The sequence below is a fragment of the Grammomys surdaster genome, unplaced genomic scaffold, assembly GCF_004785775.1.
Source record: "Grammomys surdaster isolate TR1022 unplaced genomic scaffold, NIH_TR_1.0 61, whole genome shotgun sequence".
In the NCBI taxonomy this organism is placed as follows: domain Eukaryota; kingdom Metazoa; phylum Chordata; class Mammalia; order Rodentia; family Muridae; genus Grammomys; species Grammomys surdaster.
The window spans coordinates 4649449-4673808 of NW_021604563.1; the positions used below are offsets into that span (position 1 = coordinate 4649449).

At 33.2% G+C, this 24360-nt stretch overlaps 1 protein-coding gene across 1 annotated transcript in view; it reads right to left on the minus strand.

The window, feature by feature from the left end:
- The window catches only part of Diaph2 (diaphanous related formin 2), a 658778-nt gene that overhangs the window by 480186 nt on the left and 154232 nt on the right, over positions 1-24360 (minus strand). Inside the window, exons 6-9 of the mRNA XM_028781865.1 lie at positions 4990-5064; positions 4840-4909; positions 1625-1761; positions 694-802 (exon numbers count right to left, since the gene is read on the minus strand). Of these exons, the coding sequence (XP_028637698.1) occupies positions 694-802; positions 1625-1761; positions 4840-4909; positions 4990-5064 (391 nt within the window). The remainder of the gene's footprint in view (positions 1-693; positions 803-1624; positions 1762-4839; positions 4910-4989; positions 5065-24360) is intronic.

A 24360-nucleotide genomic window follows, 5' to 3' on the forward strand; every position in this document is an offset into this window, starting at 1 on the left:
TCTCTCTCTCTCTCTCTCTCTCTCTCTCTCTCTCTCTCTCTCTCTCTCTCCTTCCTTCTTGGCCAGTTTCTAACCGTGAGAAAAATGATGTCAATATTTTATAACACAATAAAAAATATCAATGGTGTTTGTTTCACATGAAGTAGAAAATTTTTACATGTACTTACTATAAAATAATATGAGAAATTAAATACAGAAGCAAAAAGATCATCTCTTTAAATGATGATCTTCATGGAACATCACATGGTATATACACTATCTAACACAAAAAGCACTTTGATATCAAATTCTGACTCATATGCTTGACTTCTTAAAAACTACCATGCTTTTGACACCATACCTGATTATTTTCTTTCATTTCCTCAAAAGCCTACAAGCTCTATTAAGTTGTTCAGATAATAATACTGACTGAGATATTAGCCATTTTGTCCAGATTACTGCTAAGGCCTTGATTTCCCAGTAAATATGAAATTGCGTTATCAATGATATTAATGTATGGAATCTATGTAATAATGAAGAAGCAATTTCTTTCATTTTCAGTGACTTAAAATGAAAAAAACCACTGGGAATAACACAAATAATTATACTTTTATATTCTGTTTATATTTATATGCCAGCTAAAAGTTAATGTAATAACAGGTACTCCAAAAAGTTGAACAACTCTTCAAGTGATTCATGAGAAAATGACCCCACCTGGAGATGCAAGGCTTCATTATTTTCTAAGCCTTCCACAATTGGTGAAAATCGTTCTCTGCTATTCCGTTCAGCTGCAGCAGTGATACCCCCCAAAAGTTTGTCTAGACTGTAAGCAAAACAAGAGAAAATATAAATGAGAAATACTTCTTAAGCACACATAAGCATAGTTCATTCTGTATTTTAAAATTAGAGTTTGATATTGATATAGGGCATTGCAATTTTCACATATTTTTTAAGCTGACAAATCTTTTAAATACTCATAATGTGTAAGACAATGCTTTTAATTATCCCTCTCACAGAGTAGCTAAACTGAGCTATGTAACATATGTATTATTTCACATGCTAATTTTTTATGTATGAACTGTTTGTGTTTATGTGTTCTAAACATTTATTTACAGATTTATACTATGCTTCTTTTTCATGGGGAACTTCATTTCATATTAACATATAGGATAAAGTAAAATATAATAGTGCAACAGCACAAAATAAAGGCATCTAGCTGATTCAATTAAAGAAGTCAAACTGAGGTCTGGAGGGATAGCTTAAAAGTTAATACCATTGACTGTTCTTCCAGAAAAATTTACAATACCCAGTGAGTTGAGTGTGTTTGTGTGCTTGTGTGTGTGCATGTACATATACGTGTGTCTGTGAATGTCTTTCCCAAAATAACTTTTTGAATTTTTGACACATTTCCAATTGATGAATGATGTCTTCAGTGAGGCAAAATTTCATTTATCCACTTTAAATTTAATCTTCAACAAATTTGTACTAGGCAATATCAAAAAAGGTAAAATATAAAATAAGTATGTCAACTAAATATGTTGTAAGATCTACTACTATTTTTCTTCAAGTTACCAAATAGAAATAAAAATGCCAATTACGCAGGAATCATTTTTCAATACAATAAATAGCACATATCAATACTTACATGTTCTCTTCTCCAACAATGCAAATTGCAGAAAGAATTTTTACTATTTCAGTCATCATATTCTGTTGTTTCGGGTCAATTGCTCTTGCCAACAATAAGAGGCTTCTCTCATCGCCTAGAATCCTTTGTAGTCCAAACTAAAGAAAACAAACAAAAAGATCTCTCATGAAAATTTACACATCTACGGAATATAGTTTTCATTTAAAATAAACTCAAAATTAAAAAAAATTGAAAAAGCATTATCTTCAGGGTGATGTTATATTTAATTATGTAAATTCCCCTTGAATGTAGTTATTCTTTGCATTTTATTTGAGATGAGTATTTCTTAGAATTTTTGTGGCTTCAAGAAAAATGATTTCCATTATTCTTCAGAAAAGACTTTTTAAATTTTCATAAATATGGAAACAATAGTTGTTTAACAAATAAGAACATATAGAACACATATTGACTATATTTTCTAAAGACATTTTTCATGACATAACATGTCCATAGCAAAGTGTGGAATTTGTGGTTAACAATTCCAACATATTTGCATTGAAAATTAAGGAGAACAGTGGAGACAAAATGCTAAAAAGCTTACATGTATACTAAATGCTAGTTAAAGTAATAAAATTATAGTATGGGTATTCCCCTATTTACTTTAACATCTACTCATAACACTTGAGTTTCTTTATATATCACAGTAAGATGGGCAAAAATGTATCAGTTTCAGTAATTTTCTAGGAATGACCCTAAATATGTGTATGCATACATTCACAACTGCCAATACGAAGATTTTCAAGACAAAAATTAGAGACTGGAGGCCCTAGGGAATTTAGATGTCTGGTGGGGTAGGGGATGGGGGTTGGGGACAGCCTCATGGAGACAGGGGAGTGGGGAGGAGGTATGGGATGTGGAACAGTCAGAGGGTGGAGGGTGGGAATAAAATCTGGAGTATAAACAAATAAATAAATAAATATGTAATAAAAAATGTAATGTCAGGTTACTCCTTTCTTTTACCCTCTTCTCACAAAGTATATTTCCATTATCTCATTAAAAGTTTGCTTCATTTTACAGCTCCACGGTTACATAATGTTTCATTGGAGACTATTACAAGATAACATGAACAGCATGATGGTTCTAAATTTAACTTCTATGAGAAAAGGGGGCCTGGCTAAACTTTTTAATATGAATTTAACTGTGGGTCTGAATAAATAAGGGACCATGCAGACTGTAAAATGGTTTCTGATGTAAGTAACGTCAACTTTAAGGACCACAAAAATAACATTTAAGTCATTTCACATGAAATTCACTTTCCTTGATTTGGAAAATGTATTCCAACTTAAAATGAATACATCACTGTGTTATCTATTCAGAAGGACTGTATTATGAATTGTTTCCCATGCTTGTAATTTAAAGTACTCATTTATTCATATGGTGAAGATACATACCCTACTCATAAACACAGACTAACAAAAACTTTGGTTTAGAATAATTTACATTAAATCATCATGTTCCTCAAAAGTGCCAAAGAGATAAAAAAAAAAGTGAGTCTTAACATATCTGAGTATTACCTGTGGGAATAGAGCTCTATAGGAAACCCTCCAGATATAACTTTCTTTAGTCACTATTCTAATTATAATGAGTTGTTATCTTATAAAACTATGGTAGTTGACAACATGAATCAATAAGAATACAGAACAAAAGCTCCCATAGCTCAATTTATAGAGGAGAAGACTGATTAGCCAGAGGCTAAGTTATTTTTCAAAGGCCTTGTCTACTTCGAAATGGCAAAATAGGAACTGCATCTCTGATTTCTGGTGCTGTGTTCTCTTTCTATAAAGTTCCTACTTTTGTCAGTTGCAGAAAAATATTCTTCTTGAGCTGTGGTAAAACAATGTTCAATTAAGTTCATTTCTGTTTTAGATGTCACAACATGTGGGATCTAAATACCAAAAGCACAGACATACTATACTAGAACTGATTAGAGTCACTCTACAAGAACCTTCAAGATTGGTCAGTGAGATGGCTCAGGGGATGAAAGTACTCAATAAAATGCCTGACAACTGAAGTTTGATCCCTGGGACCCACCTGGTGAAAGAAGAGAAGTGACTCCCTCAAGTTATAATTTGACCTTGACACACATGTATCCGTGCATCACACCTATACATAATTCAATGTAAAAATAATAGCAGTACAAGTGAGGTGATGAAGGATTTCATTAACAATCATGTACTGCATGTATCGATATTATTTGCTGGTTAATATGGGCATGTGATACGGACAGTAATATATAATTGCACATGACCAAGAAAGGAAGTTTTTTATATATTACTTAAATATACAATATTATTGTATTGATTTTTAATAGCTATACTTCACATTTAGCAAGTTTCTGGTTATTGTTATAATGAGTGTTTCTATTAAGTACTTTAAGATTACAAAAATATCATCTAAAGGACATTATGTAATTAAGCAAACTGATTAGTCAGTTATTTTATCTGTCTGTCTCCACAATATTGTATAATAAAAACATTATACATATATAAAAATACATTCTATCCCCCATAGATTTCTTTTACACATATTAAACAACTGAAAGTGATTCAACATTAAAATATATCTCAGCCTTATAACACTCTCACAAAACTAGATGAAACTTATCCCTACCCTTGAATTTTCCTTTTTAACATAATAAAATTTTGTTATCTGTATGGAAATTATATTCAACTTATGACATTTAAATTTTCATACTACTTAGGATTAAGAGATGCTTAAGCAGTTAACAGTACACACTGATCTTATAAAGAACACAGGTTCATTTCCTAGTACCTACCTTAGGCAGCTCAAGCCTGTAGCTTGAGTTCTAGGGAATCGATTTTTTATGACCTCAATGGGTATCTGCGTGCATGTGTTGCACATAAATTTATCTAGCAACACATACACATAAATAAATCTTGTAAAATAAATATAATTTCATAATCATGAAAGGGAAAATATATCATATCATGTGAGAGCTAAACTAATATTGTTGGCATAATTGCAAAATATGTCAGTAAATATGGTGTAAAGCAAAATACACTTTTGAAGTCCATTAAAGAAAACATAGGGTAATCTGCATCATAAACATATTGCTGAAACTAAAATCAGTACCCACTACTTTAATTGTTGCTTACATTCATAGTGTCAAGCAAGATCCCCCTTTTGTAAAAGAGGGAGAAGTAAATGCCATTTACCTTATTATTCATAAATGCTTTCAGGCACTGAATGACTTTGTACTGATTCTTCTTGTCGATATTTTCTTGCCTAAATCATAAATAAAAAAGTCATATTAGGTTGCGTTTAATTTTTCCCATGTGTAAAAGGTTTTAAATGTTTATTCTTACTGTTTTTTGTCCAGAAGCTTCTCCAGCACGTCCAGTAAGACTCCAAGTCCTTCATAGCCAAAGTTGTTAACCCAGCTAAGAATTAAAAAGAATATATAAGTAACTTCTATACTTAACACATTAGATATTAAAAATAGAATTTTTGTTTTCGAATATGATATCCTGACTTACTGTTTTTATCTTTTTCCCCTGTGATAAAAGGCTAGAATAATCAGATGACCCTAATATCCTCATCTAAATCAGGGGCCTCTCTTCATGGTTTCCTTGTGCCTATATTACACTGCATAAGATATTTCACCAGCTTCACATACTTAAGCCAGAATTTATGAGCTAAATTTATCTCCCGCAATTTCTATTCTCACAAATCAACTTCTCCTCCACTCTTCAATATTCTCTTAATAACACCATTACCCTTTGATTCCGTCAGACTTGAAATACTGGCTTAATTGTTTGACCTGCCATTCTCTTTCACCTTTGCATTTATTCTGGTCTTTTCATAAACAGCTGTGGAACATCTAAAATGTACTGAGGATACGTGCAACATAGATATAATGGGCAACATACCTAAGCCCTTACCTACCCTCTTGGAGCCTACTACCTATGAATAGAGAGATAGATAATGAATAAACATTACAAATAACAAATAAGTAACAAATTATATAAACATTAATGCTTTGGGGCAATGAAGAAAAACAGATTTTGTTAAACAACTGAAAGGCCAGAATGCTATGTAGCCAGAGAAAGATGCTATGATAAAATGCTACCTGAATACAACACTGAAAATAGAACTGTAATTAGTAGAAGATTATGAGAAAACTGATTCCAGAGATGTTAAATATTGTGTTTTGAATGTTCCATCAAGTCTGTGGTTGGGAATGTATTAGTGGGGTTGGAAAAATATCAGATTACACATCATTTGTGTAAAACACTAGACCATTGGGTATCTAGTTATGAATGTTTCAGCTACTATCATGCTTCTTCTAAATGCTCCTCTGTTCCTTTCATTGTTTATGCTAAAACCTATTTTAACACTAGATTAGTTTTTCTTACCATGAATGAAAAATTCCAGGTGAAGTTGTGGTAGCTACATTTTTTCTTTTATTCATTTTACATTTGAAATATTTGAACAACAACATTTCACAACATTTTTCAGCCCAAATATCCATTGGAATTGCCTCAATGATCCCTTATCCTGACATTTTACCAAGTCTAATCTACCTTTCTAACCTGAGAATTTATGCCAGATTTGCCAATGGGATCAGACAAATGTCATTTCAAGAGTTCTCTCTGAACTTCCTTTGTTAGTTTATGCTTTCTTCTAAGAAGAAAACCATAGCATCATCTCTCGAGGCCTCCAAGTATCAAGTGATTTTTAACAATCAGTGATCTACCCATACCCTGGAAATATTCAACCAAATATGGGTTCTTCTTTAAGACCTCTCCATATAATTTTATCATTTAATATCTACCATGGCTTTTATTATATACCTGGCCAATTCATTTGGATTATAAATTCCCTAAAGACACTGTACTTTCTCAGTCATTCTGTTATCATCCATTGTCCCTACTAGAGTAGCTTAAATATACTATATTGCATATTTATAAACAATAGATATTTACTAATCTAAATTTAGAACAAATTTTGGTTAAAAGAATAGGCAATTATGTTTCACAAAGCTAAATAAATGCACAGAAGTTTGTAAAATAGTCATTAGAATTTATACTACCTACATACATATACAAATGTTGCAACATTGAGGAGAAAATACTGGGTCTCATAGAAAACATGTAAGCACTATACCACTGAGGTCATGTACTTCAAAGACACTCTATATATTAAAACCATGTGCTTATGTATTCCATAGTATTTAAACTTCCTCGGCTGGTGAATAAGCCTGGCTCCCATAGGCTCATATATTTGAATAATTTGGTACTTTGTTGGTAGAACTATTTGGAAAGGATTAGGTGATGTAGGCTTGCTGGGTTAAGGCTGTCACAGTGGGGCAGGCTTTGGGGTTTCAAAAGCTCATGGTGTTCCCAATTAGCTATCTCTGCTTTAGGCTCTGGATCAAGATATAATGCCCGAGCTATTGCTCCAGCACCATTCCTGCTAGCCTCCCACAATGACTGGCATATATTTTAACCCTCTGAAACTGTAAGGCCTCCAAGAAGTCTTTTTTGTTCTATCATTTTCCTTCATCATAGTGTTGTAGCAAAGATTTACAAAATAATGGAAAACACTGTCCATCTCATATCTACGTAAGATAAATATATCAACATAGCAAAAATATATTTTTTTCAGATTTTCAGTGAGAGTCATCAGACTAAAAAAGAAGGTATAATTTAAAACATCTGATAACCAGAACCAGTCACATCCTCAATTGTATGGAAGCTCATTTTAAATGAATATGGCTTTTATTTCCATAATGAAAGAAGAAATCAATAAGGTATTGTAATGATAACTGGAAGAGAGCTACTATTCATTTGAGGCATGTAGTCATCCAATGAAATGAACGATTTTCTAATGACTCTTAATAATCAGTGGGTTAGTGGCACAAAGATAAAGGGACATTAGTTCTAAGTGTAATGTGTGGTATTAAATCTATCTCAGAGAGAAATTTACAAATATGATCACAGAGCAATAGCATGGATCAACCTTAACATCGTAGGAGTCTAAACAAACCTGTATTTACAGCCTTCAGTGTCTGCTTCAATTTTGAGAAGAAAACATATCATTGAGTTCTTCAAATTTAATGCTTAGAAATTATATTTGATTGTAAATATTACTCATGTTTTCTTTATACCCAGAACTATTAAATTATTAGTATCATTTCTTCATCCGGGAAAGTATTTAAGAGAAGAGAAGAGTGATTTATATTTGTTTATTTGAAATCAGTCACCCACAAATGCCAAACTATATAAAAATACATAGTTAAGAACATTTTGGATTCATTCACTGAAAATTATTGTTATTTTTAAAAATTACATAATTCTGAAATTTAAGGGTAAAAGGACAAGTTTTCTTATTACAAATTAAGAAGTAAGAAGTCTCGACTGAGAATGCATCTGGAAAATAGAAGAGTAAACCTAAACAGAGTCTGCATAGTTTTTATAGTAGAAAAGGACCCCATGAGGAATTAGGTGGTAGGCGGCTGAACTAATCATGGAGTATCCTGATTATACTCAGAAACTCAATAAGTATCTCCCCTCCCCTTCTTTTCTTGCCAATTCCATTTTTCTTTCTCAGACATCAAGCAATGTGTAGTCTCTTGCTATATTCTCTCTGACATTCATAGCATTAGGTAGGTAAGCATATGCAACAAAACCATATAAAGACAAAAAAGGCAGGATGGAACAGCTTTAATTAAAACAAATGTTGGCTAGGTTTCAAGACTGGGCGTTTGTTTGTTTGTTAAAAATGATAACACCCGAACTAAGTGTTGCTCTAATTATGTACCTCAAACCAGCACTATCAATATCATTGTGAATGTGCTAATAATTTAAATCGTGGAGCCATACAAGAGAAGTATAGAATCAATCCCCAGAGGAGGTGAGATGGCAGCCACGTGTGCTCAAATGTGATTAAAAGTGACTGTGACGCTTGGTAAATTTTAAAGTCACTGGAATAGAAAAAGGTTTTATTTATGAAGTACAGGCACACTTTTGGAAGTGAGACACAGGCTAAGAACAACTCTAGACTGTTGTATACACTGCCCCCAACCAAAAAGAATCTCACTACCAGAGGATACAAAAGTAGGATAAAATTCAAGCTTCTGACACAAGTTTTACAAAGCATATAAATTGCAGCACTTATAGAATACTAGTAGGGGCATACAGAACTGTAATAATACATTTGATAATGGTATTTAAAATCTAACTCAGGGACTACAATTTAAGAAATAAAGGTCCCATGCTATCTCAACCTGAATATAAGTTTGGATTCACTGTAGATTAAAAAGTTGTGAGAGACACAAAAGCAGAGAATAATCCCAAAGGAAAAAATATAAAGAATGCTATTTGGTAAGTTTTATAATCATCTAGAATCAGATTTTTTCCTTTAATTTTTACTGAGATACAATTAACACAAATGTAGTGTAATTTATCAGATACTACTCAACAAAACTACTACATGTTTTTATATAACATCTGCCTAACTTTTTTTCTAATACCTCACTAACTATTTCATGATTGTGACAAAAGTACAGAGTTTATAACTACAAACACAGAATAAATGCCTTCTTTATTTACAGTCTAGTCAGCAATAGGGCTGTCATACACGTATGCTAACATAAAGTCTTGGGTCTCTGTGGAAAACACTGAAACAGAGGGCTATAAGTTATTGTAAACAGGCAGCTTTTGTGGAAATTTACCAGCCTGAGTAGTCATAGACCTTGTAAATAGGTAGCCTTAGCAGACAACACCAACTTAGATAAGGACAAGTGAGTCATAGGCAGAGTCATAGTGACCTATCCCCTGAACCTTCACCCAGCCGATACCCTGTTCTGAAGGATATCTGTATTCCCCCTGAACACCCACACTCCAGTGTCATCCCCTTCCCCATGTCCTGCCTTTCTGTGTTTATTTCTCCTGTGTAAATAAGTAAAAATAACAATTTGGTTTAAAAAAAAGAGAGATAATGAAGTAAGGATGTTTAGGTGAAGTGATGAAATATGGCAGTCTGCAACATTCTAGCTGGTAAAGACATCTGATAGATCAAACCAGGACTGTTATTCCCATATTAAAAGCTAGTACTACACATTCTGCAGATACTTCTTAATACATTTTCTATCAGACCAAATATAAGTGAATACTATAGTTTTTAAGTTAATTTTAAATATTTTATTTAAGTTTCTTTATTTTGATAATCCCATACCATAAGAAAGAAAAGAAGGTTTTGCTGGGTGTTTTATTTTTGCTATGTGGATGTTAGGTGGGATAAACAGGGTCCTGTTATGACCTCCTGCTGTATATTTCAAGTACAGTGGATACAATACTATGCAACAAAAAGTCTATTTTTAGGCATCTCTACTGTTTTTATTGTATGATAGAACACAAAATAAAAAAAAGAAGATGCCTTACAGATTTTGATTTGTGGATTTAAGGTATAATTTACATTTTGAAATCAAAACATCCAAAAAAATTGTTATCAACTAATTGTTTCGGGGATAGTACTGGGAATTGAATATTATTTATTAACCTATATTGGCAGTCTGCCTATCCATTCTTCTTCTCTTTCTCCCTCCCTTACTTTCGCTTTTGAGACACAATCAAACCTAATTTCCTATATTGTCTTTGACTTGATTTTATGTTCTAACCCAGGCTTGCCTTGAACTTGTAATTCTTTGGATTCAACCTTCTGAGTATCATGGATTTTAGGTCTGTTGCAGCAGGCTTGGCTTAATTAATGATTTTTTACATTAGTTGTTGATAATAAATTTTAATAGAAGGAAACTAGCAATTGAAATATACTAGATTCTGTTTGTTTTTGCTATTTGGTAAGGATATGAGAAATGTATATTTGATAAGAATATGAGAAATGTATATCTATGATGGACAGGTATATGAATAAGTCATGTGGGTACTATAACTATGTACAGTTTTCAACATTTAAAATAGAATGAATAAAAATATATTTAACCATATGCATTCAGACAAAAATACATAAGCTCCATAATGTATTCCCCAGCTTTAAGTAGATATATTTAAAATAAAATAACACAGGAAAAAAACCCAAAACTTTCTATCTTTAAAAATCATGTTCTCAGTAAACAACATTTACATGTGAAATATTCAATCCACAAAGAGCACCCAAAGAAATGGTTCTTTTAAGACCATTATCTATGCATAGATATCCTGTGCTAAAAATATCTGTGAACATTAAATTTGTTTGATCTTTGTCTACATAGCAATCATCATCTGTAATGAGTTGTTAATTGCAGGTTTTTCACATTGTACCTGGTAGGTGAGAAAAAAGGTTGCAGTTCTGTTCTGTACTCATCAAAGAGCAATTGTCCTTCAACTTTCCTTACCCTTCTTACATTGCAAGAAACTTCCTTTACTACTTGTTTACTGCCCAGAAGAATCAGATAGCACAATAATCAAATTAGGTTAGGAAAAGGAGTCTGAATTTTATGCTAATCCTATTGTTTTTCATGATTGCACTCAAGGACTTCTCTTCTTTATGACAGATAAACTACATCAGCTCTGTTTTCATTTTCAGGATTTTCAGATTAGGGATCTGATTTCTTGGACTAAATTCATTTTAATATAATTCAATGGAACGAACAGAAATTGGATGTCCTGTGGAGTACACAATAGAATTTTAGCTATATTACTTAGCTTAAGAGAATAAACCAATACATTTTTTTCCTGTGGAAGTTAACATTTTATTGTAAATTTGAATGGTTATATCACTAAGCCATCAGATTTAGCAACTGCCCTAACGTAATTATAGCCACAATTCCAGACATATTAAGGCATAAAATACGACTGACTTTGGCATGAATATGTGGAATATATTTTGCTCTTGATTCTCCCCTATTTTACTATAGATTGAGGAGCATATTTTCTTTTTTGTTCACACTTTATTTACATCATTTACCCCATTATAGATTATGACTTAGTATTATACTTTTATAACAACTTTTAATGGCATGAGTGGAGGAGAATATTCCTCACTGCTTAGCCGGTTGATATTTAAAATAGATACAGTTAAAGCTATTTCCTTGACTATCTCAAGAGTAATTTAGGCAGCCTAAAAAATTGATTTTAATAAATAGGAAAGTGTTTTCCGAGGAAAAAATTATAGTTAAACTTGTTCTGTAAGGAGACATTTTTTGTAATTTGAGGTATTACAGTACTTTGTTATAACAATATAGAAATTTGTTTTTTATAAAATATGATCATCCTGAAACGGGATACATTTTCTCCTCTTGAACATGTGTGAATCACACCAGACATAGCAGGATCTCTCTACTGAGCCTGATGGAAAAGAATAAATGCAGACAGAGAGAAAGATAGGATGTTCTTCGTTGGGAATTTCTAAGGCTCAATAGAATATCCTTTAAAGGTGGTGAAACAATGAAGTTTTCCATCTATATTGTTTAGAGATACTGACTCATCAAAGAAATTACACAATTTTTTTAGGTTATACATTTGTCTGATTTACTCACATGGATCTGTCTCTTTTTTCACCAGAGTACATGTAACTTAGATTTAGATATAAATGCATTGATGAACATTATGTTAGGAACACATAGCATAAAAATTAGATGGTTTTTCTAAAAACTACAATGTCCACACTTACAATATTGTTCTAACTCTATTAAACTGCTTGAATTATGTATTTGTAATGTTTTATTCCTTTGATCATGTCAACCAGTATAAGTGAGCTCTTCTGAAATAATGGCATCTGAATTTCGGAAACCTTAGGATTAATTTTTACTTTAAGTTTCAATATATTATATTTTTAAAAATAAATGTTTTATTAGTTTTTGAGAATTTTATATACTATATATATTTTATTCACCCCAACTCCTTCCAGATCTGCTTTTCTTTCTATACACTCCCAACTGTATGTCTTCATTGTTTCATTTAAGTCATTGAGTCTAATTTGGGCTGTGTATATACTCTTGGCTGTATGGGCATCCATTTGAAAACAGTCAATATGCCAGGGGCTACATCATTAAACAAAACAAACAAAAAAGAACTACTCTTTTCTAGGCAGCTATCAATTATCAATAGTGTTCCAGCAAAGAGTAAAACTTTATGCCTGCATCCCCCACTCTATGCAGAGACTTTTGTCTATCTTGACAAGAATAAGTCCCATGCAGGTTATCCCAGCTGCTGTAGTTCATATGTGTAGCTGCTATACTGTGCCTTGAAAACCCCCTTTCAATGTAGTAATCTATTGCCTCTGACTTTTAAGTTTTTCCATCTCCTTTTCTGAGATGATTGTCTTTGAGCCTTGGTGGGGAGAGGTTGTGATATAGATGTCATATTTAGGGCTAAGCATGCTACAATCTCGTATTCCTTGCCCTTTAACAGTTTATAGTTATATGTGTTAATCATGTACTGCAAAATGAAACTTCACTGATGAACCTTGAGAGATGTATTTATTGGAGTATAAAAATTTCATTGCCAGTTTGTTTAATGGTAAGTCCGTTAAGCAGGGTAATAGAAGTAGGTTCTCCTCTAGGTCCTATATTACCCATCTAGCCACAGTTTCTTGATCCTGTTAATGGTGCCATTTATGGCATGCATATTGAAGAGTGGGCTTCAAATCCACTCATGACATTTATACTACTTTTGTACTAGTATCTTGCCAGGGCAGTGGTTATTATAGCTCACAGTGTTCATAGCCTTTTGTTTTATGTATAGTATCTTCCAGGATTTTGAAAGCTAGCTAGTAGTGGTATAGTTTCTAGATGAATAAGTTTGACTTCTCTTGCTATATGGCTAAAGAATATGGTGTCCTGTCTATGATTTTAGTGGGATTGCTTCTGGTTTCTCTATTTAATTTGCTGTTGACTCTTTGTTGGCTATATATTGATTTTATTATGTTTAGGTATGTGCCATGAATTCCTAATCTCTACAAGACATTTAACATTAAGGGGTCTTGTCTTTTTTAAAGGCTTTTTCAGCAAGTAATGAGGTGATCATGTGATTTTTTTCCTTGAGTTTGTTTATATAGTGTATTACGTTGATTGACTTTTGTATATTGAACCATCCCTGTACCCCTTGTATGAAGTCTACTTGATCATGCTGAATGCTTGTTTTCACGTGTTCTTGGACTGGTTTGCGAGAATTTTATTGAATATTTTGCATTGATATTCATAACTGAAATTGGCCTGAATTCTCTTTCTTTGTTGGGTCTTTGTGTGGTTTTGGTATCAGAGTAACTGTGGCTTCATAGATGAATTAGGTAGTGTTCCTTCTATTTCTAGTTCATGGAATAGTTTGAAAAGTATTGGTCTTCTTTGAATGGCTGTTAGAATTTTGCAGTAAAATTGTCTAGCCCTGGGCTCTTTTTGTTGGGGAGTTTTTAATAAATATTTTTATTTCCTAAGGGGTTATGAGACTGTTTATAGTTTGATCTTCATTTAACTTTGGTACATGGGATCTGTCTAGAAAATCATCCATTTCATCTAGATTTTCCAGTTTGTTGAGTATAGGCTTTTATAGTAGGTTCTAATGATTTTTTGAATTTCTTCAGTTTCTCTTATGTTTCCCTTTTCACTTCTGATTTATTAATCGAATACTGTTTTTGTGTCCTTTTGTTAGGTTTTCTAAGGGTTTATCTATCTTGTTGATTTTCTCAAAGGACCAGCTCTTTCTTTTGTTGATTTTTTTTGTATTGTTCTCTTTGTTTCTGATTGGTTGATTTCAGCCCAGAGTTTGAATAGTTCTAATACTATATGTTGAACTATAGGGGCTGAAGAACAATCAAAGGGTTGGTTTATAATATGTTAAAAAAGAAATATTAACTCCCTCCAGCTATCTTATATATATATTTTCTGTTTTGTGGTTACAAAGTATATGTAGGTACTGTTCTCAGTCCTGCATTAAGTGAACATGAAAATCAAATTTCAGTCTGGTGTTGGGGTCAATAATTTGTAATCTAGTTTCTTATGGGTTTCAAACAGGAGGAATGCAGTTTCATAGAATACAAAACACATGCCTATGTGACATTCACGCATGCATACAAACACACACACACACACACATCCAGATCCATGTGTATTCTCCTGTAAAACTCAGGCATTTTAACTTATCACTGGGATGGCTCATGACGTATACCCCATTGATGGACTGATGGAAGAAGAGTGTTCTCTTAACTGTTGAATAAGCATTTGGAATGCCAATGCTATTAACATACATTTTCTTCTTCACCATTTTCCTTAATAACCTTTTTGCTCGAAATTTCAGTGGAAATTTCAGACAGACTCTAGATCTCTTTGTTCAGTAGTATTTCAATTATATCTTATGAGAATCAGGATATTAAAAATCTAGAATAACATGGATTGTAATATGGTCTACATGTAGAAATGAACTAGACTGTAAATAAAGAAGGCATCTATTCTGTGTTTGTAGTTATAAACTCTGTACTTTTGTCGCAATCATGAATTTTTTAAAATTTATTTTTAAATCAAATTTTAATTTTTACTTATTCACACTGGGCTTATAAACACAAAAAGGCAGGAAGTGGGGAAGGGGATGACACCACGAGTGTGAGTGTTCAGGGGGGTACAGATATCTTTTAGAACAGGGTATCGGCTGGATGAAGGTTCAGGGGATAGATCACTATGACTCTGCCTATGATTCACTTGTCCTTATCTAAGTTGGTATTATCTGCCAAGGCTACCTATTTACAAGGTCTATGACTACTCAAGATGGTAAATTTCCACAAAAGCTGCCTGTTTACAATAGCTTATAGCCATCTGTTTCAGTGTTTATCCACAGAGACCCAAGACTTGGTGTTTGTATACATGTATGACAGGCCTATTTCTGATTTTAGGCCTATGACTGATTTTAGGCCTTCAGTATATAAGCAAGGCTGCCCCTGACATCTCCTCCCTTCTCTAAATATAGAAGGGCTGTGGCAATTCTAATCTTGCAAAGGTGGCCTGACATCCAGTAATTGAAGGGGACCTTGTAATGGCTCCACTTTATGGTTTACATATTAAATTTCCAATAAAGGCAGTGACCTCTTGTTTTTACGTGACCAGCCTCTTCCTCTGTCAATATCCTTTTCAAAAAGGACTAAGTTCTATACTAATGTTAAATAATGAAATGAAAAAGCTCTGTGAGTGATCAAAAATGAAAAGAAGGGCAAATAAGATGAAGCACTCACTCTCTTAGAGACAAAGGGAAGGAGCATGTGGTGGGAGGTTCATGGAGAGAAGATCAGGAAGGGGGATAACATTGGAAATGTAACCAAATAAAATGATAAATAAAAAAAGATGAAGTATACTGTCAAAATGACTCCAAATCATACACACTGGGCTCAGGTTTAAAACTATGATGGGGTAAATGAAATCTTTCCACAATGAAAGGTAGTTCAAGGATTAGAATTAAAAATAACAGTTAAATAATTTCATGTAATTTCAAGTCCATTGTAAGCTCACAAGCTAAAAATTCCAATATCATGCTTATGATATAAGCATTCACAGTATGCAACTAACATGGTTCTTGAATCTCCAGTGAACTGTTTGGTAATTCATATTTATGTAGTAGCCTTCATATTGGTGCTCAAAAATATATAGCCACAGGATTGAAATGTTAATCTATATGGAACTTGTTCTAGGTCTTCAAAATCAAATATTCTTCAACAGTATATTTTTGACAACCAGGCTCATTTGGAAAAAAAGTCACAAAAATGAATAGTGGAATCAATATGTGAATTATTATTACTTGTTAATAATTCAAAAATAATATGTTCAACTATCAGACAATATGATGAATGATTTCCAAAGTTCCACAACAAAAAAGAGAATAACTAGTGGCAATTAATTATATAGCTCATAATAGCTAATGGAGATAATTTTTAATGTCCATAACACAAAAAATTTTGAAAAGTGTTTAGAGTGATTTATGTTTCAATTACTCTGATCTGATCATTACACATTACATACATGTATTAAAATGTCAAAGCCTACCCTGTAAGTATATAAAAATAGTATCTGTCAATTAGAAGTTAAAAAAATAATAGTAGATAAGAAAATTATTAAAAGTGCAACAACGACTGACCATAACACATCCTCTATACTGTTCCCAGGAGAAAGGGAAGATGAATAAGTAGACTAACAGAATACTTTCAAACTTAGTATGTCTGAAGGTTAAAGACTATCCCAGGGTTGATGCCTACTCATCTTAAAAACATTATGCCATTTTAATCAATGATCCTAATGCTGGCCTCCAAAACACTATAAACTTCTTAAACATTCTCTATCTAAAAGAAAAATCCATTGATGTGTAATACATATTTAGATCAGAATTTATTTCAAGGTATTCTTTTATTCTTTGACAAATATTAATTTACATTGGGGAAATGCATGATAATATCAATTTTTGAAAATCTGTTTATAGTATTTCAGTACCTTTTCATAAATGAATATTGAAAAAAACTGATTTAAGAATGGGTCTCAAAGAAGCTCATTAGGTAGCTTGACATCAAAGAAGGTTCAGTAAAATATTAAACTTCCTTGGACTTCTACTCAGAACCAAGGGATATAGGCCACAAAACAGGGAGGAATTGGAAGCAATATGAGTATTATCAGCAACACTGGATTTTACAGAACAGATCTAACATTTAGATGCAGGATGATTTGGAATGAAAAAAAGGCTTTAAACTCATATCTATGTTACAGGTTACTAAACTACCTCACCCGAAGCTTACTGACATGTAAAAGAACACTAACATCCTGCTCTCTTAATTTTTCCTATATCAATTAAATCTCAATACAAGGTTTTCAGGTTCAAACTATCTGATGTGAAAGGCTATGAGCATAAAGACTTGCTGATAGGTGGACAATCTCTCCTGAATTAACTATCTGTTATCTACCATTAGTAAAACAGGTAGAATCCCTGAGCAACTACTGTTGTCTAGTGCACATGGATCTGCTCTCAACAAACCACACAGAATACTTGACTCACCTAGGTGTTAGCTGGCATCTTAATTGTGAATTGTCAGCTATCCAGCTCCTATCAAACCTGTAGCTGAGATGATAGATATGCCTGAGGGAGAGCCTCCCAGGCATTTCTGAAGTACATTACACCTATGTAGCAGGGTAAGATATAGGAAAGCTGCAGACTAGTATTAATACTGTAGGTCTATGTAGAAACATAATGATCTTGGCTCCATGTAGGGAAAAAAAAACCCTCATTCATGGGGATCCTCTGTGTTTTAGGAAAATTTATTCAATTGTGTTATATAGTTTCTGTCATTGTAAAAGAATCACAAAATAAAATTAATCACATTCAGAATTAGGAAGCTGACCTCATCTCTTTAAGTAACAAATGCATCATTTATCAGGTAAAAAAATCTGTCTTGCAATACTTTGCTACCTACAACTCTTCCACACACTCAGATCATTATGTCACAAGGACCAAACTTTTGAGAATGAACCACATTCTCTAACAATTTTAGAATATATATATATATATATATATATATATATTCACTTAAGTAAAAGAAATCTAACCTTTATGGATTTTTACATGATCAATATGTCATGTGAAAATAAAACAAATTCAAAGACAAGAGCTACTATTTATCTTAATGTATACTACAGTTCACTCATTAAAACAATACTTTAAAAACTTCATCAGCATTGGGTGTGCCTAATTCATTTCAAAACTAATATAGAACAGAATGATCTATTCTCCTTTGATAATAAGATATGATGTTGAGTGTGCCTGGGCAAAAATCGCATTTTAACCTAACAGTTCATGATTATAAATTTAAAGTCTATTAATATTTAAAGTAGTTTTATCAAATTAACTTGTATATGTTTGATACTAACTGATAAAGTTAACTAAAATTTGATCAAAAGTCATAGAAGTTGGCATATTCACAGTGACTGCAGCTTTTTCTTTTCTGGGTATAATCAAACTATTACTGATATTCTAAAACAAGTCCTGTACTAGAAAGTTAAAATAAACAAATTCAAGGCATCAATAGTAATTCTGCCTTCTGAACCTTGCTCACATTGTTAAGTCCTGTTTTCATTTCTACATCATAAAACTTTGCCTTAATTATTCCATCTTTTATAGGTAACTCCGTGTAAAGTGTTCTAAGAGTATTGATCTGTAACTACTCTTATATTAATTCTCTAAGTAGTGTTGGCTGTATTGCCAAGCTTTTAAAAAGTTTAATACAAGCTGTTTAAATAGTTATTAACATTAATAAATGAGAAAATACTACTATTGCTAATTTATCCTGCTGTTGATAGGTACTTTCATTACAATGATTATGTTAAATGTATATGTGCTAATATGCCAGAAAACATGTTTAAATCTACATGAAAGAAACTATCAAGAAAAAATATGCCTGAGGCAACTGCACATTTGTAAACTTGAAAGGATTTATTTTTCCTCTTCTCACAGATGTGATAACATTTACTAAGGAAGCTATAGTCACGGGAAGTGAGCACACACATTTTTCCTTGGGTTTGGCAGAAAACTAGATATTAGGCAAAACAGAAGAAAAATTTCCAAATGTGCTAACATATCCCTCAAGCTACAAGGCTATTTTGATAAAAAAAAAAAACTATGAAAAACATTCTATGCAATCATAATTATATCATGCTGTGCTTTTAAAATATGTTTAATTATTCTTCTAGAATGTCATACATGTATATAATGTTTTGATCACACTCACCCCTCATTTCCTTCCTCTGACTTCCCGCAGAAATGTTTTCTCTTTTAAATGATTCATCTCACTGATTGCAAAGTGCTGGATATGTGTGTATGAGTATGAGACAATCCATTGACACATGGATAACCTAGCATTGGTCACACCAATGAAGAAAAGTGGCTCTCCATCTGCTTGCAGCCATAAACTGTAAATAGCTTCTTAGCAAGGAATTAGGCCTTTTGAGCCACTTACCCAACCTGCTACAATTTTGAATGGCTTGTTCTTCTATTGTTCTTATACAAGTAACAACAGGTAATATGAATTCATGAGCACTGCAACCAAGTGATGACCAATATTTCACACAGCCTATCACCCTCCAGCTCTTACAATATTTTACCATTCTTCAAAATAGGGTTTACTCTTCTGGTCATATATGGACAAACATTTCTGACAAGGCTTTATTTCCTCAGCTCTTCATGAAATATTTTGCCAAATATCTATGTATTCTATAATAGTTTGACTGGGAAGAAATGTTCCAAACTCATTACTCTTTTGCCAGGAGGCGTTGCTTCCTTTTAAAACCTTTAGTAAGGGCATATAAATAAAATTCTATAAGTAAATTTCTATTCAATCTAAAACACAGTCTAATGCAACATGTGACGACAGACTGGGCTTTCTTTTATTGCTGAAATACATGGATTTTTTTAAGTACTAAATAGGGTTGTAAACCTTGCATTTCATTAAGGGACTGCAAAACTATAAAAAGACTATTGGGCCAGGTGGTGGCATATGCCTTTAATCCCAGCACTCAGGAAGCAGTGGCAAGCGGTTTCCTGAGTTCAAGCCAGACTGGTCTACACAGTGAGTTCTAGGTCAACCTGGGCTACATACAGAAACCCTACCTTGAAACATACACACACATACACACACACACACACCCACACACGTGTGTGCATGCGCACACATAAGCACACAAAAATCTATTGTGTAAAGCAGGTAATGCTGTAGGTAACTCATGAATATAGTTCAATCAAGCCAACAAATCCCACTCCTATGAAGAAGACATTACCTTTACTCTCTTTTCTCTAATTACAGCTAAAAATGCATGGGAACAAAATAGTGTAAGAATAATGACCATTCTCCCTACTTGTAAAGCAGAGTTGTTACTAATGGTGGGTCAATATCCATATCAAATCATACATTTTTTATATAAATTACATAGTATCGACTCTAATGAAACAAATAAGAATGTAAGTGGATCCCTTCCCCAGAAGAGAATAAAATTAAAATTAGAAAAGCAGACTATGAACATGAAACTATTATAGAATATACATGATGATGGAATACACAGTAAAAGATTTGTGATATGGTAAGCTAACTATAGCTGATAAAAGAACATTTTCAACAATTGCCTTTAGCAGAAAATAATATCATTGAATTACTTCCTTGACATTTTATCATCTATGTAACTAAATAATATATAAATTTGAAAGTCTTGATTCCATTAAATATTTAAAATGCCTATTATTTAAAAACATAGTAAAAAAATGTGTGGGGGGGGAGGTGTGTATGATTTTTTAAAAAAAGAAACTAGATCCTGAACACAAAGAAAACTGTTGTAAGTTTTGGTAATAATCGGAATGAGACACGTGAGGAAAAATATCTGGGTTCTTTTGAACATTGGGTTCAGTTCATAATTATGCAAAAGTAGTAGAATCTCCTTTCTTTGACATTTAAAAAGATGTCTGAGGAATGGGTGCCAAACGTGGTGGCACATGGTGGATTGTCTCTGTGAGTTTGAGGCTAACCTTGTCTACATAATGAGTTCCAGGCCAGGGCATCACAATGAAAGATTTTCTAAAAACATAAAAAATCTGGAGTCTTGGAGAATGGCTCAGCAAATAACACGTGCGTGCTCATTTTGCAGAGTACCCAGTTTTGGGTTCCCACTACCCACAGGACAGCTTAAAATCATATGTAACTCTAGTTTCAGGAATCTGAAACCCTCTCTGGCCTCTATTTGCATGAGGCATACACACTGTGCACTTATATACATTCAAGCAAACATTCATGTACATAAGAAAGAAATTAAAACAATTATTTGGGTTAAGCAAATAAAATAAATACTCAAAGGATAAAAATGCTTCTAACTCTGTACAAAGTTACCTACCTTTATAAAATAATTCCTAGATACTAATTTAATTCTGATACCCATGAAAATCAGATTAAAAATAATCAAAGGTAAATATCTAACAGGTAGATTTATATTGGAAGCGTTCAAGTCATTTGCATATGGAGTAACTTTAGTGCAATGCAATTACACTGACTTAGAACGAAAAGTGACAGCTTAAGGAACAGAAATCCAATCTCATAGCTAGCATTCCAGTGTGACTCAGCCATATAAAACGCTAGCTCTCATAATTTGTAACTACCAAATGAAGGTCTTTTAGTTTTTGGGGGGTTTTGTTTGTTTATTTGTTTCTGTTTTATTTTTTCAAATAAAGAGAAGAAATACAGCAAAATGCAACTTCATAAAGGAGGCTAAAGCAACAACATTTTATATTTTATAGTTTCAATGACCTAGTTAATGCCATTTCCTAGAATTAACTGAGCTTTTGTTTTGATGCTTCAATAATTTAAGGTTAATGTCCCTTTGCATAATGGTAGACTGAACATTATCCACTCAGAAATTGAGAATAGTGAGCAGTGGTGGCGCATGCCTTTAATCCCAGCACTTGGGAGGCAGAGGCAGGTGAATTTCTGAGTTCGAGTCCAGCCTGGTCTACAGAGTGAGTTCCAGGACAGCCAGGGCTGCACAGAGAAATCCTGTCTCAGAAAAAAAACAACAACAACAACAACAACAACAACAAAACTCAGAAAACAGGGTGTTTCTAGTTATAAAATAGGAATCATAATAACGTTTCTACAGGATCAGAAGAAGCCCTAACTCTAATTAAAATTTCCTCATAAAAGACAGACAAGTGATCCAAACAGAAAGAAACCATGTGAAGTCAGAAGCAAAGGTTGGACTCAGGCTGCCACAAACCAAGGAAATCTAGGAACTGGACCAAACAAGAAAGAGCCTCCTCTAGGGTCATGAAGGAAGCTCAGTGAAACCACTGTCTGCTTTGACTGTGAGAGACTAAAATTTTACTCTTTTTAAACAACTCGATTTATACTGATTCTTCTAAAAGCCATAAGAGAGTACAAGGATGACAACCAGTGATCCCTAATTTCAGGGAATGTTTAACTGTTACATAATAAACTGTACTCAAAGTGATTTATCTTTGTACATACTGTTTATTTCATGTGTATAACTTAATTCACATACTTTATTATGGTCTTTGGTTTACTTTTACACTGGTTTCCTTTTTATTGTTGCTTCATTGATTTCATTTACATATTTGTTTCTATATGCTAGGAAAATTAATCTGTTGTTTGCTGTGCTGGCTTCTTTGCTAATTTGGTAGTTTCAGAAAGGGAGGCTAAGCCTTTTAAAGTGGAAAGTAACTAGAGAGCAAAGTTGCCTGATTTAAGGTGGTTTTAATCTGGTTGAAATAAAAAAAGATAATCCATGATGTACTATGGAGTGGATACTGACACTTCAAAGGAATACAGTTAGTCTTTTTTAATGCAGAAACTGTTAGGAATGTGAAAGAACTATTTTCTACAGCACTTCCATACACTCAACTTAAAAATCAATCTTTACTGTGGGTTCTAAATGGGGGACAACATTACCCTATATCTTCAGTACTTATTTAGTCATGTGATATAAACATTTACCACATCTCTAAAATTACAGAATAGGCAGAAACCATATTTAGCTTGTAAATATGAAACAAAAATAATCCATAACAACACATGTATTAATAATATTAAGAAGTAAAATTGATATGTGTTGATAAATAGGAGACTTTTATTTCAGCCCCCCTTCCAGTCTTTGCCATAGTTTTGTATTTCCTTTTGATGCCTATCCTTTCCTGAATCTTTTGAATTTATCCATTTCAAATGACATTGTCTATAAGGTTTCATCCTGTCCAGTTATTATGTAGGCTGGTTTTCTTAAGAGAAAATGTAGATGCTGCTTTAGGATATCAGATATAAATCTGATCAAGATCAAGAAAGAGACAGGAGCATGTTGTCCTCTGAGAGGCTCCACCCAGCAACTGACTCAGACAAGATACAGATACCCACAGCCAAAGAGAGGACAGAGCTTGGGGATTCTTATCAAAAATAAGAGAAAAGATTGCAGGCCCCAAAATGGGTAGGGACTCCACAGGAAGACCAACAGAGACAACTAACCTGAAACATTGGGGCTTTCAGAGTCCGAACCACCAACCAAAGAACACACATGAGCTAGATCTAGGCCTCTCTGCTCCTATGTAGCAGATGTGCAGCTTCGTCTTTATATTAATCCTGAACAACTGGAACATGGGCTATCCCAAAGCTGTTCCCGCTATGTGGGATATGATCTAATAGCTGGGCTGCTTTGTCTGGCCTCATTGGGAAAGGAAGCTCCTAGTCTTTCAGAGACTTGAACTGCCAGGGGCAGGGTGCATGGATACTGAGGTGGTCCCACCAGCCCAGAGCAGAAGGAAGAAGACGTTGGGGGAAAGATTGTGGGGGGTGACTGGGAATGGGTAGTGAGCAGGATATAAAATGAACAAGTTTTAAAAAGGAGAAGAAAATTAAATTAAAAATCATATAAAAATCAACAAAAACCAAAACCAAACCCCCAACCAACCAAACAAAAACTAACATGATGTCTAAAGACAAAGACTCTGCCCAAACTCTGAACTGTTCAAGTAATGTTTTATTATAACCCACTATGGTCATAAAAATCCTCTATACTATCTTATTTCTCCATGATAGGAGATCTAAAATAGAGAGGTTTTATCTGCATTTCCTCAGGCTTCATCTGGAATATGCTTGTTTCCTTCTCTTATAGTCTATATCAGTTTTTTCTTGGAATAGAAAATATGATTGTCAAATAAAAGTAACAATAACCTGCATTT